The sequence below is a fragment of the Alexandromys fortis genome, unplaced genomic scaffold (assembly GCF_014885135.2).
Source record: "Alexandromys fortis isolate MF-2015 unplaced genomic scaffold, M_Fortis_MF-2015_v1.1 scaffold_27, whole genome shotgun sequence".
In the NCBI taxonomy this organism is placed as follows: Eukaryota; Metazoa; Chordata; class Mammalia; order Rodentia; family Cricetidae; genus Alexandromys; species Alexandromys fortis.
Window position 1 is genome coordinate 12,779,885 of NW_026067952.1, and position 15,138 is coordinate 12,795,022.

Sequence of the window (15,138 nt, forward strand, 5' to 3'; positions counted from 1 at the left end):
AGAGAAAGTAGACTGGAGAGGAGGCCTCAGCAAAAGGGGAGGGGGGAGTTGGGGGTGGGTGGAGCTTGTCTCTTAAAGGGACAGGATACCCAGGTGACAGACCAGGCCAGGAGATTACAACAAAGTCCCCGTGATCTCTGTGGAGAGGTGAGTGTCAGGGTCAGTCCAGGTGAAAGCAAAGATATTTTGAGACTGAGTATGAGAGGTATAGAGAAGAAAGTGTATTTGAGATTCAGAACTGAGAGATGGGGGGTCCCTGAAGGGATAGTGGAAAGAAGGGTGTAGGGATTAGGCACCACAGGATGGAGGGGGACCACTGCAGAGTCAATGAGCTGGAACTCTTGAACCAAGCAGTAGGTCCCGTTAGGTTTCTTAACTGCAAGTATAGGGGTGTTAAAAGAAGAAGGGTAGGACAAAGCAGTTTTTTTCTTAGAAGGTCAGAGATGATAAGTTTAAGTCTCCTAAGGCTCTGGAGTGAGAGTGGGCACTGGGCTTGGGTAATGAACCGGGCAGGATTCTGTAATTGGATGACAATGTGGAAATTATGTCAGCAACAGAGGGGTTTTGGGTGTCCCAGACATGGGAGTCCACCTGGGAGGCTGGTAGAGAAAATGACATGTTAGAACCAGAGAAGGGCTGCTGGTGAGTCTGGGATCAGGCAGATGTGGGGAGCAAAGAAACAGAAGCTCCTACTTGGACTAAAAGATCCCTTCCCAGTAAGGGCACAACCAAAAATGAATGAGTGAGGAGAAAGCCCCTAAAATGCAACTGAGGGGTGGAGTCTGATGAGGTGGGTAAGGCTGTCCCTATTCCCCGACAATAGGGACACGAGGAGAGGTAGGGCCTCAAAATTCCCTCAGGACAGAGTAAGTGACCCCAGTGTCCAAGAGAAAGGAGATGGACCACCCTGATACCATGCTGATTACCCGGGCTCCTTGTCAGAGATGAGAGTGGTTGGGTCGAGAGAGCCCAGGTCGCCTCAGTCGTCCATGGCTAGGCCTAAAAGGTTGGCTTGAGGGTGGTCTGTGTTTGATGTCCCTATGTTACAAGGTGCACGGGGACAGTCAACAGACCAATGCACCTCTTGGTAGCACTTTGGTCTGGGTGACCTGCAGGGATTAGGGCAAGCTCGGGCCCAGTGACTCTCCTGACCATCTTTGAAGCAGGGACCCAGTGATACTTTAGCCCCAGGGGGCAAGGGAGCCCCGGCAGTCGCCTAGGTCGGTCGGATGGCCTTAGCCAGCATTTGGTAATTTTGTTTATGGGGTTTCTCATCTCTCCCATGTTACACCTTGAAAGCTGGCACTAAGACTTCTGCCTGTGGGGGTAGGGGCCCTCTCTCCAGATGCTTAAGCTTGGCCCTCATGTCAGGGAAGCTCTGAGAGATGAAATAGGTCATAAGGAGTGGTCTGCCTTCTGGGTTTTCAGGGACTAGATTTGTATACTGTAAGATGGACTCTGTGAGGTGTTCTAAGAACTGAGACAGATTTTCCTGTCTTTCCTGGATGATTTCTTGGAGTTTTTCATAGTTAACTGGTTTGAGTACAGCCTTCTGGAGACCTGCTAGGAGGCAGGTTGTAAAATGACTAGCTAGAGTGTCCCCTGGGGTATTATAGACCTATCAAGGGCCATGGTCGGGGACTGCCTATGTTAGTTTGATGAATCTCGTCTGCACATTCTCTGGCCTGTACCCAAACTTGCCTGCATTCATCAGGGATGTGACGTTATACAATTGAGTTATATATTGAAATTCTTTAATGAAAGATGTAGGATTAGATGCATAAGATTTTTCTCTGAGAGAGTTTACTTAATGAGAAGGGGACCTTAACCAGTTCATCCACTCCGGCAAACTCTCGCAAAGGGAGAATGGTAGCAGGGTTGGAATGGGTGGAGAGGGGTAGATGGGGTCCCATGGCGGCATGGGGATGAGTAACAGGAGGGGTGAAAGTGGGCACGAGAGTCAGATGCTAGAACGGCCCACGGCTGGAGAGGAGGAAGAGGCTAGAGGAGCTGAAGGAGCAGATGCATGTTGAGGACAGAATAGTGGGGGTTTCAGATTAGTGGAGGGTTCTTTTGGTTCAGACTGCATAGCTAGGAAGAAGTGAGTGGGTGAACAGGAAACATGGGGAGAGAATTTGGGGTTGAGGTGGAAGAAGCCTTGTATATAAGTCACTTCCATCTACCTGTCTACTGACAGAAGTTGGAACGAGCCCACAAAATATTGGGTTCAAACTGCCATTAGGTGCTCATTTTGACTGGCCATCTAAGGGGTATTAGGGCCATGTCTGCATACAAAGCAGATGAATTTAGAAGCCTTTAAATCAGATGTTAAATGTGGAGGTTTGAGGTTTTCTAAAAGACATCCCAGAGGAGATGTTGAACTTATTTTGGTAGGTGGCTTACCCATGAGTGAGGCAGAGAAATAAGATTCCACGGCTTGGAATTTCTAGTGTTCCAGTTAAGTGAGGATCAATTGAGAAGGCACAAGTTGCTCAATTATTCATCAAACACAGGTCAGGCACCAGGGCTCTGAGCCCTCGGGACATGTGGGTCCGAGAGACGCATGGGTTGTCTGATATCAGACAGAGAGGCCTGAGATGTGAGAAACCATGCTCGAGAAATGAGGGCTCACTCGTGGATAATAGCCAGAGGTGCTGGTCGGCAAAGGGGCCAGATGTAGCTTGAAGATAGTGGCTGGGTTTCCTCCACTTCCAAGGACACCAGTGGGGTGTAGGATGATCAGTGGTCATTCCCATGGGTACAGGGAAGCATTTATGCTGACTGGGAGAAGGAAGATTTACAATTGCAGCCACTTCCCAATAGAAGTAGGTGGGAACAAGGCTTTCCCACCCGAGTCTTTGTGAGGCATACCAGATCTAAAGTAAAACCGGAAAGTGAGGGGAGAAGAGTTTGATCATTGTCACAATTGTCCCCAGAGTGCTGGAGAACAGTGGATTTTGTTGTCTCATATTATTGTTCAGCCCCAAGTAAGAAGTTCTTTGCACACTCCTGAACATGTACCAGAATGGAGACACGAGTCATCTTTTACTTTTGCATGAAGAGACTGTTTATTAAGGAGTTGATTACAAAGCGCCCAGGTCCTTGAACTGTTCTTCTTCTTTCCCTGTCAGTCAGGGCAGAGGATCTGAGCAGGCTGAGGGACAACTGCTACGGTCCTTAATCAAAGGATGGGGCTTCAGAGTTGCATGGAAAAATTCACAGAGGGGTTGGCTGTCATTCAGTACTTTGCCTGGCTTCAGCAGTGCTGGGTTCAGTTTGCTGCCTGAAGGTCACTCTAAGGGGAGAGAAAGACAGCAGTTAAAGACGGCCTTTAACCCAGAAGTTGACTGCAGCATGCTGAGTGCTGACCCACCCCCCCCAGATCCCATAGCACTGCTTCAGGGATGGGATAAAACACCTGGAGTGAGCACCCAAGAGTTCAGACTATGAGAGAAGGAATTTGGAGGTGAAGCCCCTGGAAAGGGGGCTGGTCCATGCAGATGCAGTCAGGGTTCACCCAGGTGTAAGGTACCGATTCTGGGGTCACAGGTTTCTGAGTGAAGCACCTTCTGACCCTGGCACAATGCTGGCTGTCAGTAACTAGACTTTCACTGTTATCACATAACGTGGAGTGGGCTGTGTTTCTTGTCCCTGTAGTTAAGGCTCAGATGTCATCCATTTGATCTGTTTGCCTGATCAAGGTTGGCTTGTGTAAGGTTCTCTGACCTCTGATAGAGTCAGTACGAAAACCTGAGCGCATGAAGAACCACCCTGAGAAAAGGCTGACTTTCTGTCATTTGGATCCTCTAGGAATTGCTTTGGGCCCAGATGCAGGGAAGGATGGGGTCAGGTGCAGCTTAAAGTTTGAGTCATATGAGAGAAGCTGATGTTTTCTGAGTCAAATTTCATACTGATTGCACAGGCAGAGGATGAAAATAGGTAAGGTCCTGTATTTAAGGCAAAATCAAGCAAAGCAAAGCAGAGAAGCAAGGAAAAGAATTGTGTTTCAGTTTCTTACCGATTTCAGCGGTTTGACCTCGGCGTTCGATAAGGCAAATGAAGACACTCCTTCTGGAACATTCATTTGTTTATACAGATCTGAAATAGGGAAGAACCACCTTGTGACAAGAGTTAAGGGAAACAGTAACCGGGGTGGCTCTTTTGACCACAGTCACGCGTGGGATCTCTGATGTGTTTGTGGCCCTAGGAAAGTCGCTGCCACACGCATTCAGCATGGTGTCATGGGTACTGTCCACCCCAGCCTGTAGGATGGAGGCAAGGTATGGTGTAGGGGAAGAAAGGCCCCAAAGCAGGTGGGGACCTGGTGGTCTAACACCGATGAGAAGCGATGCTCTGCCTCACTGCAGGACCTGGCTGGAGGTTGTATGTGCATTTGATGACCAGTGTACTATTTACAGCCACAGTAGGGCTAACCAGGAATGTGCATACCTGGCACATGGCACCACCATCATTGTTGCCCAAAACGGTTATGATATAACCTTCAAGAGTCAGAACCCTAATGCCTATAGTGGTGGATGACCCAGGTCCACTGCTCATTTGTATGCCCTGGTGGTCTTGGTCCCAAGGAACCTGTGGACAAGACTTCCTGGGAGCTTCAGGGGAGGCATCTTGATCCCTTTTCCCTTTATAGTGTTAGCTGCTGTCATTATGACAGAGAAGGTGATGTGTAGCCCCGCAGAGGACAGGATGGCCCTGTGCGGGGTGCTTTAGTGTCAAACATGTGTCATCTATGGCAGCTGTCAGAGTTATTAATTCCACATACCGTTGAAGACAGACCAGGACTTCTTCATGACTTCAGACAAAATGCCTTCTGCCTGTTCCTTCTGTAAGACATGGGAAGACATTTTCAGTAGAGCCTTGCAGGCCTCTGCTTGTCCTCAGGGCCTAGGACCTCAGCTCAGGCTGCAGGTTCCTGTGGGATTTCTCTATTTCATGGGTTTGCCATGTGTCATGGTGGAGTGTAGAGATGGATCTCAAGGTATCCTTAGGGCTCCCGTGTTTGGGAGTTTGGGGATCCCTCTTTTGTTTGTTGCCCTTGTGCTTCCATGAGCAGAGGTATTGTCCTGTGCACTGCCACCTTGCTACTGTTACCGCAGGTGGCTTTGGAACTTCAGGAACAACTTGGAGACCAAAGGTAGGAGGCCTGGCAGTTGTTGGCCACTGCGTCTGTTGTGATGTGGTTCAAGAATGTATAACTCTAGGTCGATCCCTGTCATGGTGCTCCTTCTCTCTTTCGTGACCCTCCTCTGAGATCATATGGGGTCCATCCATGTTATGGTACTCCCTTCTCTCTCTCTTGTGACCCTCCTCTGAGATCATATGGTTTGCTCTGCACCTCTGTTTCCTTCTCATTGCTCACTCTTCTCTGTTGGAAGTCAGGCTTCTGCAGAACTGGGTTGGGGTGCACTAAGAGAACACTCCTTAATCTCTGCCCTTTAACATCCAGGGGGCAACTCTTAGCATTAATGACTATATGTGGGTGTCTCTATGAGGTTGTGGGTCAATAATATTCAGTCTTTTTCACTGAGCCCACAGCCAGGGATATCCTCTTGTTTCCCTGCTAAGTAGAGACGTAGGGATTGCTAGCCTTGGAATGTTCCCTGAATCTGCTGCTTCACTGACTCCCCATACCTTGGGCTGCTAAAAGGACACATTTTCCATTTCCATATCTGGGCACCCACTGTGAGCCTCTCTCCGGCATGTGGCCCCAGACTTTCGGTATCTTGTTTCCTTTGTATATATGGTCCTTGCAGGCCCCACACACATATGTCAGTGTGAGCATGGCAGCTGTGGTTTAAGAGTTGTCCAGAGAGCCAGTTAGGAGCCTGTGTTTCTGTTCCACAGGAAGTTTGTGTTCTAATCCCCATGGGCCTCTCTTTCCCCCACCCCCGAGTAACTGAGTTCCAGCATTGACATGATTTTCTGGCTATCATGGGTCAGTATAAAAGGACACATCAACTTACAGCCTCAGGAGGCTCCACTCTGTGATCAGACCTGTCAGCCACAAAGAACAGAGAAATGTTAGGCTTATGGGAACAGTACTGCTCATGTTTAGAGTTCAAGTTTTGTCTCTGTTGGTTTGGAATGAGTCTTCTGCTACTGAGTAGCAGGAGCTACTGAGTAGAACAGACAGATGACAAAAAATACAGACGCCACAATTCCTGAGTCCCTGTAATGATTCAAATATCTGCCCAGAACCCATCATGTCTCTGTGTTTACAGGGTCTTTACATTCTCCGAGGTCTGTGCAGTTGCACCTCGTAGTACCTTGTGAGTTTGATGTCTGGTACCAGTTTGGTTTTTGAAATCTTGCTGTTATGGCTGACGATTATTTGCTGAAATGACACAAGGGAGCATGAGTGAGACATGGGTCCGTGCCTTTCCCTCCTCATGGGGACACCAAGGCTAAATGGGCCTCAGGGTTTTGGAAAGCGTTCATTCCATATCCAAGTCCTTGGTCTTCTTCCAACTCACAAACCCTCATTTCTCAGGACTCACCGTTTTCCCAGTGGCAAAGTTCTCGCCATCCTTCGTTATTTTCACCTCATAAAAGACTCTGAGGAGTTTGTCTTTCTGGAAGGTATAGGCTATTTTGGTGATGTTGGCTTCCAGGTCATTCATCTGTTGTGAAGAAGACTTCAGTTAGTTTGGGGAAGAGGATGGAGGTGCTATATCATGAGCTAGCATGTGCTCTTCAGTCTTGGTTGAGATACTGAGTTTGGTCCTCTAGGCTTGGTCTCCCAGCTTGGGCCTGGTGCAACTGAGAAGAAGAAATGACAGGGACACTCACCTCTTGCCTCTGTTTAGTTCAGAGGATGGAAGTTGAGGCGGAACCCTTGTGAAATGTTGCTTTCTATCAAGTCTTTCAAAGTAAGGCACAGACATTCAGATCTCTGTAAGTTAGAGGCCAGCCTGGTCTACAGAGCTAGTTCCAGGACAGCCAGGATTATTATTACATAAGGAACCTTATCTTGAAAACAGCAACAACAGCAACAACAACAAAACCCAAAAAACAAAATGAAACCAAAAAGCCCCCAACCAACCCCCTAAGAAAAAACAAAATGAAACACCCCTTCAGATCTCAATTACATCTCTACTTTCTCCCTCAGAAGTGACAGTCTCAGCTCATGTCCAGAGTGGCACAGACCTGGGGCTGATGAAAGACACTCACCTTGACAGAGCTCTGCTTGGCCACATAAACTAGAAGTGTCTTCAGCATTGAGGTGGACATGGTTACAGAAATGGTGGCGTTTCTGGGATCTGGAGGCAGTCGACTTCCAGGCACGGGCACTGTTCTTTTGCCAATGTTGGCTTCAACCTAGGGAGAGGAAATCAGAGAACTATCTGTGTGAGTTCAGGAGAATAGAAGGAGAGGGAAGGCCTGTGACTCGGCTCTGCCAGGGCAGGGTAAAGAGGCCTTTGCTCCAGTGGCAGGGTAGCAGGGCTCAGGGCGGCCAGGCTTTCCTGAGAGGCCATGAATCTTCACTTGAGGGTAAGTCGCCCTTTTATGATGGACTTCATGATGACGTTTGTTTACTAGTTGCTTCCTGTCCTAGTCACAGTCTACAGACCTGAGGTCTGGTCTTCCTTCATGTCTCCCTCCTTCCTTTCTTCCCTCCCCACTTCCCTCCTTCCCATGTAGCATAAACCATCATATGGAGGAATAAGTTCTTAGATTAAGGCCATTCTTGAGTATTTTCCATGTCTTTCTGTCTGTTTCATTCTCCCCTCCTATTTCTGAGCTATAATCTCTTTCTGGAAGGGATATTGGAACATTCAGAGGTGAAATAGAAAAGAGAGGGTTTTACCTAACATCATTGTCCTGTGCATATGTCCGTTAGTTTTATTTATTTATTTTTTTGACTTTTGGGTGATTCATACTATCTCTTTATACTAGTTATATTCATAAACCCTGGCTCTGTTTCCACATATGACATGTGTAGAAGAATCTGACCCTCAGGTTGGCTATGTCTTTTGTGTATGTTGTAGGTCATTGATGAACATCTTCCTGAATGTGCATGGATTTGTGTTTCAGCATCTGAGAGCAATGTTGTTGATGGATTTGCAGAAGAGAAGCTGAGCCAACTCTGTCTCCTTTTTTTTTATCACTTGCCATGTTCTGCTTTTGCCTTCCTGGTTGGGTAGCAGGTGGTTGGAAGGAGCTGGCCCTTTTTGTTTTGTTGTGTATAATCCCCTGAGGGTGGAGATCTGAGCTGGGCGAAGTTTTGCTTTTTTCTGTTGGGGTTCTCACAGGCCATGTGCTGTGGGTTTGAACTGAGAAGAACGCTAGCCTGCCCGTGCCCTGATGAGTACTCAGGAGACTGATCCCAGGAAAGCATAGGGGTGAGAAAAGAGCTGATCATTATTTTACTGTCCTGACTTTTTGATCTCTTTTGTGGGCTCAGGTAGGCTTTCAGCCTTCATCCAATTATTGCAATGACAGCAAATACTTACACAGTAGAAGATGGAAAGTCCTTTGGGAGATATCCTGGCACTTTGAGTCTTGTACTTGAATAAGCCGGTAGCTGTGGAGGAGATGACGGGGAGGAATGGAGAGAGTTTAGACGGCCATTGACGGCTGCTGTGCCTCAAACGCAGCTCTGGTCTCCCCCATAGATGGACATTTGATTCTGTCTGCCTTCTGTACACAAGGTGCTGTCTTGGATACCTTCTACATCCCAAAGGATGCTATGACCTTGTGGTTTACCCACAAAGATTTAGATTTTTTTAACCTGATGTATCAAAATCTTCTTGGAGAAGGAAATACTATCTATCTAGGCCATGCATTTTCTCTACCCTGAGTCTTAAGAAATAAGCTAATTTTTCTACTTCACCCCTCTGTGTGGTTCAACCAAACATGTCTTTCCAACTTGACTGTTGGCATGTTTATAGGGATATTGTGAGATTTCCTGATATCAGGACTCCATAGATGAGGACCTGGGACTGCTCCTGATTCAGACTCTTTGCATTATTTCTTTGAAAACCGTTTGGGTTGGGAGCTCTGTGCAGATGCCCCAGAGGCACTGTGTCCTTTGTCTTCCATGTGTCAGAAGCCAAGTACTTTCAGAGAAAGGTCTGCTGGGCCATTCTCCTTCCTAGGTGTGCTGCGTAGGCTGTGTGAGCCCTTGTAGTTTTGGAGTCTGGTATCCTGGAGCCCCTCCTCTGTAGTATGTCCCTGTGAAATCCACCAAGGTCCCTGGGGCACCTCAGTGTACTGGCAATATACCACTGAGGAAGTACTCACCGTTCTTGCACTCATTGAAGTTCACGAGAACGACGGCACAGGAGTCGGAATTCTCCAGCTGTGAAGTCACCACAGGTTAGCTTAGCTGAGGGAACACCAGTGGCCTGTCTTATCATCCTACCTCCTCCCGATTTCCCCTTGGCTTCCCACTTTCCTGTGCCATTTCCCTGACCTCTATTGGACCTGGGTTATCCACTATTCTCAGATCTTGTGTTCTTTAGTTCTGCTGCTTGGTATAGGTAGTGATATTTCATTTGTATTTTAATAAGTAAAGCTTGTCTGGAGATCAGAGAGTGAAACTGCTTCCCTGGTCAGCCTTAAAGACCAGGCAGTGCTGACACACACCCTTATTTCCAGTAGCCACACTAATTGTCATAGAAACCAGGCAGTCGTATGCACACCTTTAATGCTAGCACTAGGGATGAATATGAAACAGGAGGTGACAGCTCTCAGGTCAGTCTCATTCTGAGATTGCTGGAGGCAGGATCTCCATTGCAGACTGATGCAGATAGAGGTAAGTGCCAGTTACTTGCTGTTTTACTCTTTCTAGTGTTCAGGTTGAACCCCAGTATCTATCTCTGGTTTGTTTTTTTTAATTATACTACAGGCTTATGGTCCAGAGGAGCTGCTTGTCCATGGTGGCCCTTGTGCTCCAGAGGTCCCTGACACTGTTCTTCAATCTGTCCCAGCAGCAGGGAATTTACAAAGCTGCAAGTTTCTCCCCTCCTTCCCAGGGATCATGTCTGTGCAGAAGCCCCACCCCTTCCCTGGACTTACATTCTCATTCATTTCTGCTGTCAGCAGTACTGGGACAAGCTCATTCAAGGGCAGAGGCACAGGGAGAGCCACAGTTCCTGTGACCCTGAAAGATATAATGCTGAAATAAGTGATCTTCATGTTTCTGTGTTTTTCTGTGTCTTAGATAAACGGACTCACTGATGAAGGCATCAGATGATGTCTGGCTTCTAAAAGAATGCATGAGTCCTGAGCTCTTGTCTTGGTTTAGTGTTTAAGGAGAATGCAAATATACTTGTGCAAGTCACAGGACACCTGGCCCAGAGGTCCCCTTTGATGGATTCACCCTTCAGACACTGGAGCACATGGTCCACAGACCTTTCTGTTGTCTTGGTGTAGCTGTAGATCTGAATTCACAGCTTTCTATGCTCTAGTTAGAGAAACTATCATGACTCCTGCCTAGGCCATAGCAGAGGGAAGGAAGGAATGTCAAAGGTGGGTCTGAGCAGGTGAAAACCATTTCTATTTTTCTAGTGTGTGCCTGGTCAGAAGGGCCTGGAGCCTGTTGCTTTTCCAGGAGAGGAGCCATAGGCAGCTGGCCCACAGAGGTTGTAGAGAGATATTTACTGTGTGGCCTCGTCATTCTTTTTCCATTTTGACTCAGGTCCGTGTACTGTTTAGGGCATATATAGGATGAGTCACTTAAATAGCGCCGGCAGGAAAGATATAAGATCGATGTAGAAAGCTGTTCTGAGCTACAGAGGAACTCTGGTCGTCAGCTCTCCAGGCATTTTCTGACTGTCTAGTGTACTATGGTGGACCAGTCTCCTCTGGGACAGCAGCTAGGCCCCTCTGGTTCCCTTCTGCATTGATCGAGTAGAAAGAAAGCAGGTTTTACGTACGTCTCTATTAACTGAATGTTGACTTCGTTGACCTGGAAATGGGTGTCCTGGATATCAAGGTTGACGCACTGGGTGTTGTTGCGGGAAATAACAGCTTTCATCGTCACTTCCATTGCAGATTGAAACTGCAGTAAGGTGATGACAGGTCCAAGTACGCTGTGGAGAGGATGTGCAGGCAAATGACATACTGCCTGAGGTGAGGCTCCAGCAGAGGGACGGGCATTTGGGAATCAGCCTCACGGTTTGGGGAAGGTTGTCGTCTAGAGGGGAGGACTGTGTTCCCAGTCCACGTGCTCCTAGGTCCTCAGGCCCATGCCACAGAATGGAGAGGGTGGCCATTTTTGGTAGTTAGGTAATATCTGACAAATAATTTCCCCATGTAGCTTTGAGGAGGTCACCTGTGTTTGGTGGCAGGACCTACGAGTGTCGTACTTATGTCTTCTAGTTGTGTGGAAATACATAAGAAAAGCCTAGCAGGAGACAGCTTGGACTTTTTAACATAGGAAGGTCCAGACAAGGCAAATTTTGTGTGTGTGTGTGTGTGTCTATTTTTCAGAGGCAGGCTCTCACTCAGTAACCCAGGCTTGCTGGAAAATAGGTGACTGTCCTTTTTTTGTCTATGTGTCCCTGTCATCTGGCTCTAGGATAGGGACCTCATATCCTAATCCCCAATGACCCGGCACTCATTTTGGGAACAGGCTCACCCTTTTCCACCTATGTTGGCAGTGACTGCCGAGTGGACTTGGATCTCATCCGCTGCCATGGTTATGTCCATGCTGTCCACGGTTACGTCATCAACCTTTAAGCTGCAGAACGACAACACAGACTCAGTTCTCCTCCTGGAAACCGCCTGGCCCTCATGAGAAATCCCCGTGAGGCTGCCAGTTCACCACCACCTGAGCTCTGCTTATGGCTGCCGAGCTCCTCTTCCCACCCAGTGGTTCAAGCTCAAGACATCCTGGTCACATTTTGCAGCTATTCCAGCAGGAATAAGTATGTCCCTGTATGAAAGGTGGCTGTCCCCGGGGTTGCCGTAGGGTGAGTGTCAGTGTTCCCAGAGAGCAGTTGTTTGTCCAGAAACCCAGTGGATTGTGGAGGAAGCACTTACTCGAGCAGAAGGTCTTGGACCTTGACCTTGAGCAGATCTGAAAGTGGGTCTTTGACACTTTCTGGGAGTATTTCATTCACCTTGGCCTCTACAGAGTCTTTCAGGTTGTCTAAGTTTCCAATCATGTCATCCAAAGGCTTCTTGATATCGGAGAGCACGTCTCCATTCAGAAGTCCTTTCCCAGGGCCCTTGTCTCCACCGAGGCTTAGTAAGCTGCCCAGGCCACCACCGCCCCCTGGGAGTAGCTGGCCGAGGCCTCCAGCGGCCTTGGCCCCTGAAGAGGGCTTTGAGGGATCCTCATTCCCTGCTTTGCCTAGGATACCATCTAGGCCGAGACCGCCTGCCCCTTGTAGGAGGGAGGTGGGATCTAAGAGTGAGAGCAGGTCAGCGCTGTCCACCGTGGCTAGCAGTGTCCCAAGTACACCTGCCATGTTAACGTCATCACAATTGACAATGTCCTCGATCTGTGGGGGCAGAGCGTCCATGAGATCTGAAAAAGATCAAGAGACAGTCCTGCTGTGTGGTTTCTGTTCAGATCATCCATAGCAGCCTCCCTTTGGAAGATGGCATGTTGGAATATGGGCACTAGGAACACTGAATTCTGCCTTCCAATTCTAGTGTTGCCTCTGTCCTAGTTAAGAATAGTTGTCTGTCAGATAGGGCCACGTTTCTTTTTGTCCATAACTCCTGTTAGTTGTCATGGAGCTAAATTTTGATGGGATCATTTGCTTCAAAAGTACTTGGGTGTGGAGTCAAGGTGGAACCTCATATATGTTTGTTATATTACTTGTCATATGTCTTGTTTCTTTCTCCTCCTTTATTTAAAAAATATCACAAACATGCACACATGCACACACACGTGGTACCTCCTGGACTGCTCCTGTTAGGGCCTGAGCCAGCAGACCAGCTTTATTTTTTCCCTTTGTGTCTACATCTCAATATCAGCTGTGCTCTTTAGAGTCTTCATGGTCCCCTGATCCCTAGTCTCAGTGTTTGTTCCAGGTTTATGTTTGGATTTGGAGCATGGCTTACAGGTGAAGGATACAGGTTATGGTTGCTGATATCTATGTATTGTGGAAGGAAAACAGAAGTAGGGGTAGTAAAGAGACAAGCACAGTTACTCTTTCTTTCTAGGCTTTTATGCCTCACACTCCTCTCGTCTTTTTACTCATTTTCATTTCATTAGTCTTTGCAGGGTATTGTTTCTGGAATGTGCTATGTTGGATAACCTTTGCATTTGCCCGAGGCTTGGGCACTGATAGTCAGGGGCCTACCATATGCTTCCCTCCATCTGGTATAAATAGGAAGGGAGACATGGAATTTTTGGGTAGTAGAAAACAGGCTGAGAGTCATCCTGTGACCTGCAAAATAGTCTAATCACTAAAATGCTATCTCCACATCCTGTCTTGCTAGCTCTAGTAGGAAGTGTATAGAAATAAATGTCAGTGAACTATTACATATGTTCAGCCTTGCTAACTTCAGAGCTGAGACTGATTGAACCAAAGGGCATCTGACTCAGCAGAATTGCAGTTGAAACAGTCCCCTGAAGCATCTCTTACAGCCTTACTGGTCCTTCTTTGTTGAGTTCTGTGCCTAGGACATTGGACTTATGGGGGTGGTAGTTGGCCACTGTGACAGTTCAGTGGCTAATGGCCTTCATCTCCACCCTGTCATGCTCTGATGCAGGCCTTTGCTAGACCATTGCTGCAAGGAACTTCCAAGATCTACAAGGGTTTCTTGTCCTACTTTAGCTTTCAAATCTATCCATTTCCTATTGGTCAAACTGAGTCACTTCTTTGTCGTGGTTTTAACTGCCCAGGTTTCTGTACTCTCAGCCTTTGACATTCTCAGGGAGTAGAATTCCTCATCTCATGGACCAATGTGTATCTCAGATAGGGAATGGAGTGGAAGTTTCATGAGAGCATATGTGGTAAAGGGCTTCCTGGCAAATTCTTAATTTTCTGTTTTTTTTTTTTTTTTCTTCTGGAAACCAGGCTGAGCTTTAATCATTTGTGGGAGTCTAGGCGAGCTTAGGACACAGTAAGGAGGAACCTTGTGGTTTGACCGAGTCTCTAGGTGATAACAATCCAGTGGAAGGCTAATAGAGAGACAGCCTTTGGGGTCAGATATTATTTTTGTCCAGGGTAGGGCTGACCTGTTCTAAACTAGTACTGAAACCTTACATGAAGCTTCACCATCTCCCTGAGCTCTTGGATTAGCTGGATTCAGCCCCTTGCTGTTCCAGAATTTCTAGGTTTGAACCACATTCCCTTCTCTATCTAGGCACCAAGAAGATGTCCCAGGATTCTTGTGTTTGAAAACCACTTATTTAAAGGTTGACCAACCCTGCTCTGAGCCCAGAAATGATCAGGCTATGGGAGGTGTGGACAGGAGCCAAGAGACAGCTGAGGTGAGTCTTACTTACAGTCTTGGAGTTTGCCACTGGAGAGGAAGTATCTGGCTGCAGGTGCACACTTGCCGCCTTTGGGGAGAGCTGGATTAATTTTGGGAGCTGAGCCTTGCTTGTTAGGGGGATCTCTGAGGCGTGGTGGTGTTGGCAGGTTAAGAGGGAGGGTGTTCACATTGGGCACAATGGCAGGGAGAGTGTTCAATGCTGGGGGTGCTTCCACCAGGTCAAGTGTTCCTTCTTGGATGCTCAACATGATGGCCAAGGCCCAGAGAACCCACATCATGGTGACTGAAACCTGAAGAAGAAAAATGGGTCACATATGTCAGTCACAATGGGCCTTCGAGCTGGCGTGCAACTTTGTGTAGATGATTCCTTGTCTTTGTTAGAGTGTGTTTTTCACATTATCAACACCTCAGGTTATCCTCTGTTCATGGGAATATGGTCTGATACATGTTAACATCCTGTGGAAGCAACTCCTTCGTCTATGGGTAACTGTACTGTCAGGATTGGCTATATCATGTCATTGCTGTCTGAGCCCTGTCCTGAGCTCTGACTTCCTGGGCTCATATATATCATCCTCCTATACTGTGCAGTCACATGTCCTTTGTATTATCACCAATATGAATTTCTCCCCTCTGTTGTTTCTCAGTGCTGAGGTGTACACAGGCCTTGCCCATGTTGTACAACTGCTCTAACGCTGAGCTATGTCCTAGCCCCTG

The 15,138-nt window shown here is 47.5% G+C and overlaps 2 protein-coding genes across 4 annotated transcripts in view; one reads left to right on the plus strand and one right to left on the minus strand.

Moving 5' to 3' along the window:
* Window positions 1–15,138, plus strand: part of Cdk5rap1 (CDK5 regulatory subunit associated protein 1) — a 163,997-nt gene that overhangs the window by 32,587 nt on the left and 116,272 nt on the right. The window contains exons 13-14 of one of the 3 annotated variants that reach the window (XR_007593359.1): window positions 11,020–11,097; window positions 14,293–14,368. Coding sequence is in view for 1 of the 3 variants with exons in the window: in XM_050150730.1 (XP_050006687.1) it covers window positions 14,293–14,349 (57 nt within the window). In the remaining 2 variants the exon portion in view is untranslated. Of the gene's footprint in view, window positions 1–11,019; window positions 11,098–14,292; window positions 14,420–15,138 lie in introns of those variants that run through there. The other 2 variants (XR_007593358.1, XM_050150730.1) reach the window with 2 other exon arrangements.
* On the minus strand, window positions 3,176–14,699 carry LOC126506849 (vomeromodulin-like). Its single transcript, XM_050150734.1, has 14 exons — window positions 14,435–14,699; window positions 12,010–12,499; window positions 11,606–11,707; window positions 10,902–11,057; window positions 10,042–10,126; window positions 9,265–9,322; window positions 8,475–8,545; window positions 7,192–7,338; window positions 6,519–6,641; window positions 6,288–6,355; window positions 5,985–6,015; window positions 4,784–4,844; window positions 4,019–4,098; window positions 3,176–3,295 (listed from the first exon to the last, which is right to left on the minus strand). Exons 1-14 carry the CDS (start codon window positions 14,697–14,699, stop codon window positions 3,272–3,274), a joined length of 1,761 nt encoding a protein of 586 aa, XP_050006691.1. The 3' UTR covers window positions 3,176–3,271.

What these genes read in the sequence shown, in the direction of transcription:
- LOC126506849 (XM_050150734.1), bottom strand. Translation starts at nt 14,699, where the DNA reads ATGTGGGTTCTCTGGGCCTTGGCCATCATGTTGAGCATCCAAGAAGGA. An exon ending in AACATTCAGTTAATAGAGAC is followed by an intron (nt 10,127 to 10,901) that starts GTACGTAAAACC and finishes TATATCTTTCAG; the next exon opens with GGTCACAGGAACTGTGGCTC. An exon ending in CCAGACATCAAACTCACAAG is followed by an intron (nt 6,016 to 6,287) that starts GTACTACGAGGT and finishes TGTGGCTGACAG; the next exon opens with GTCTGATCACAGAGTGGAGC.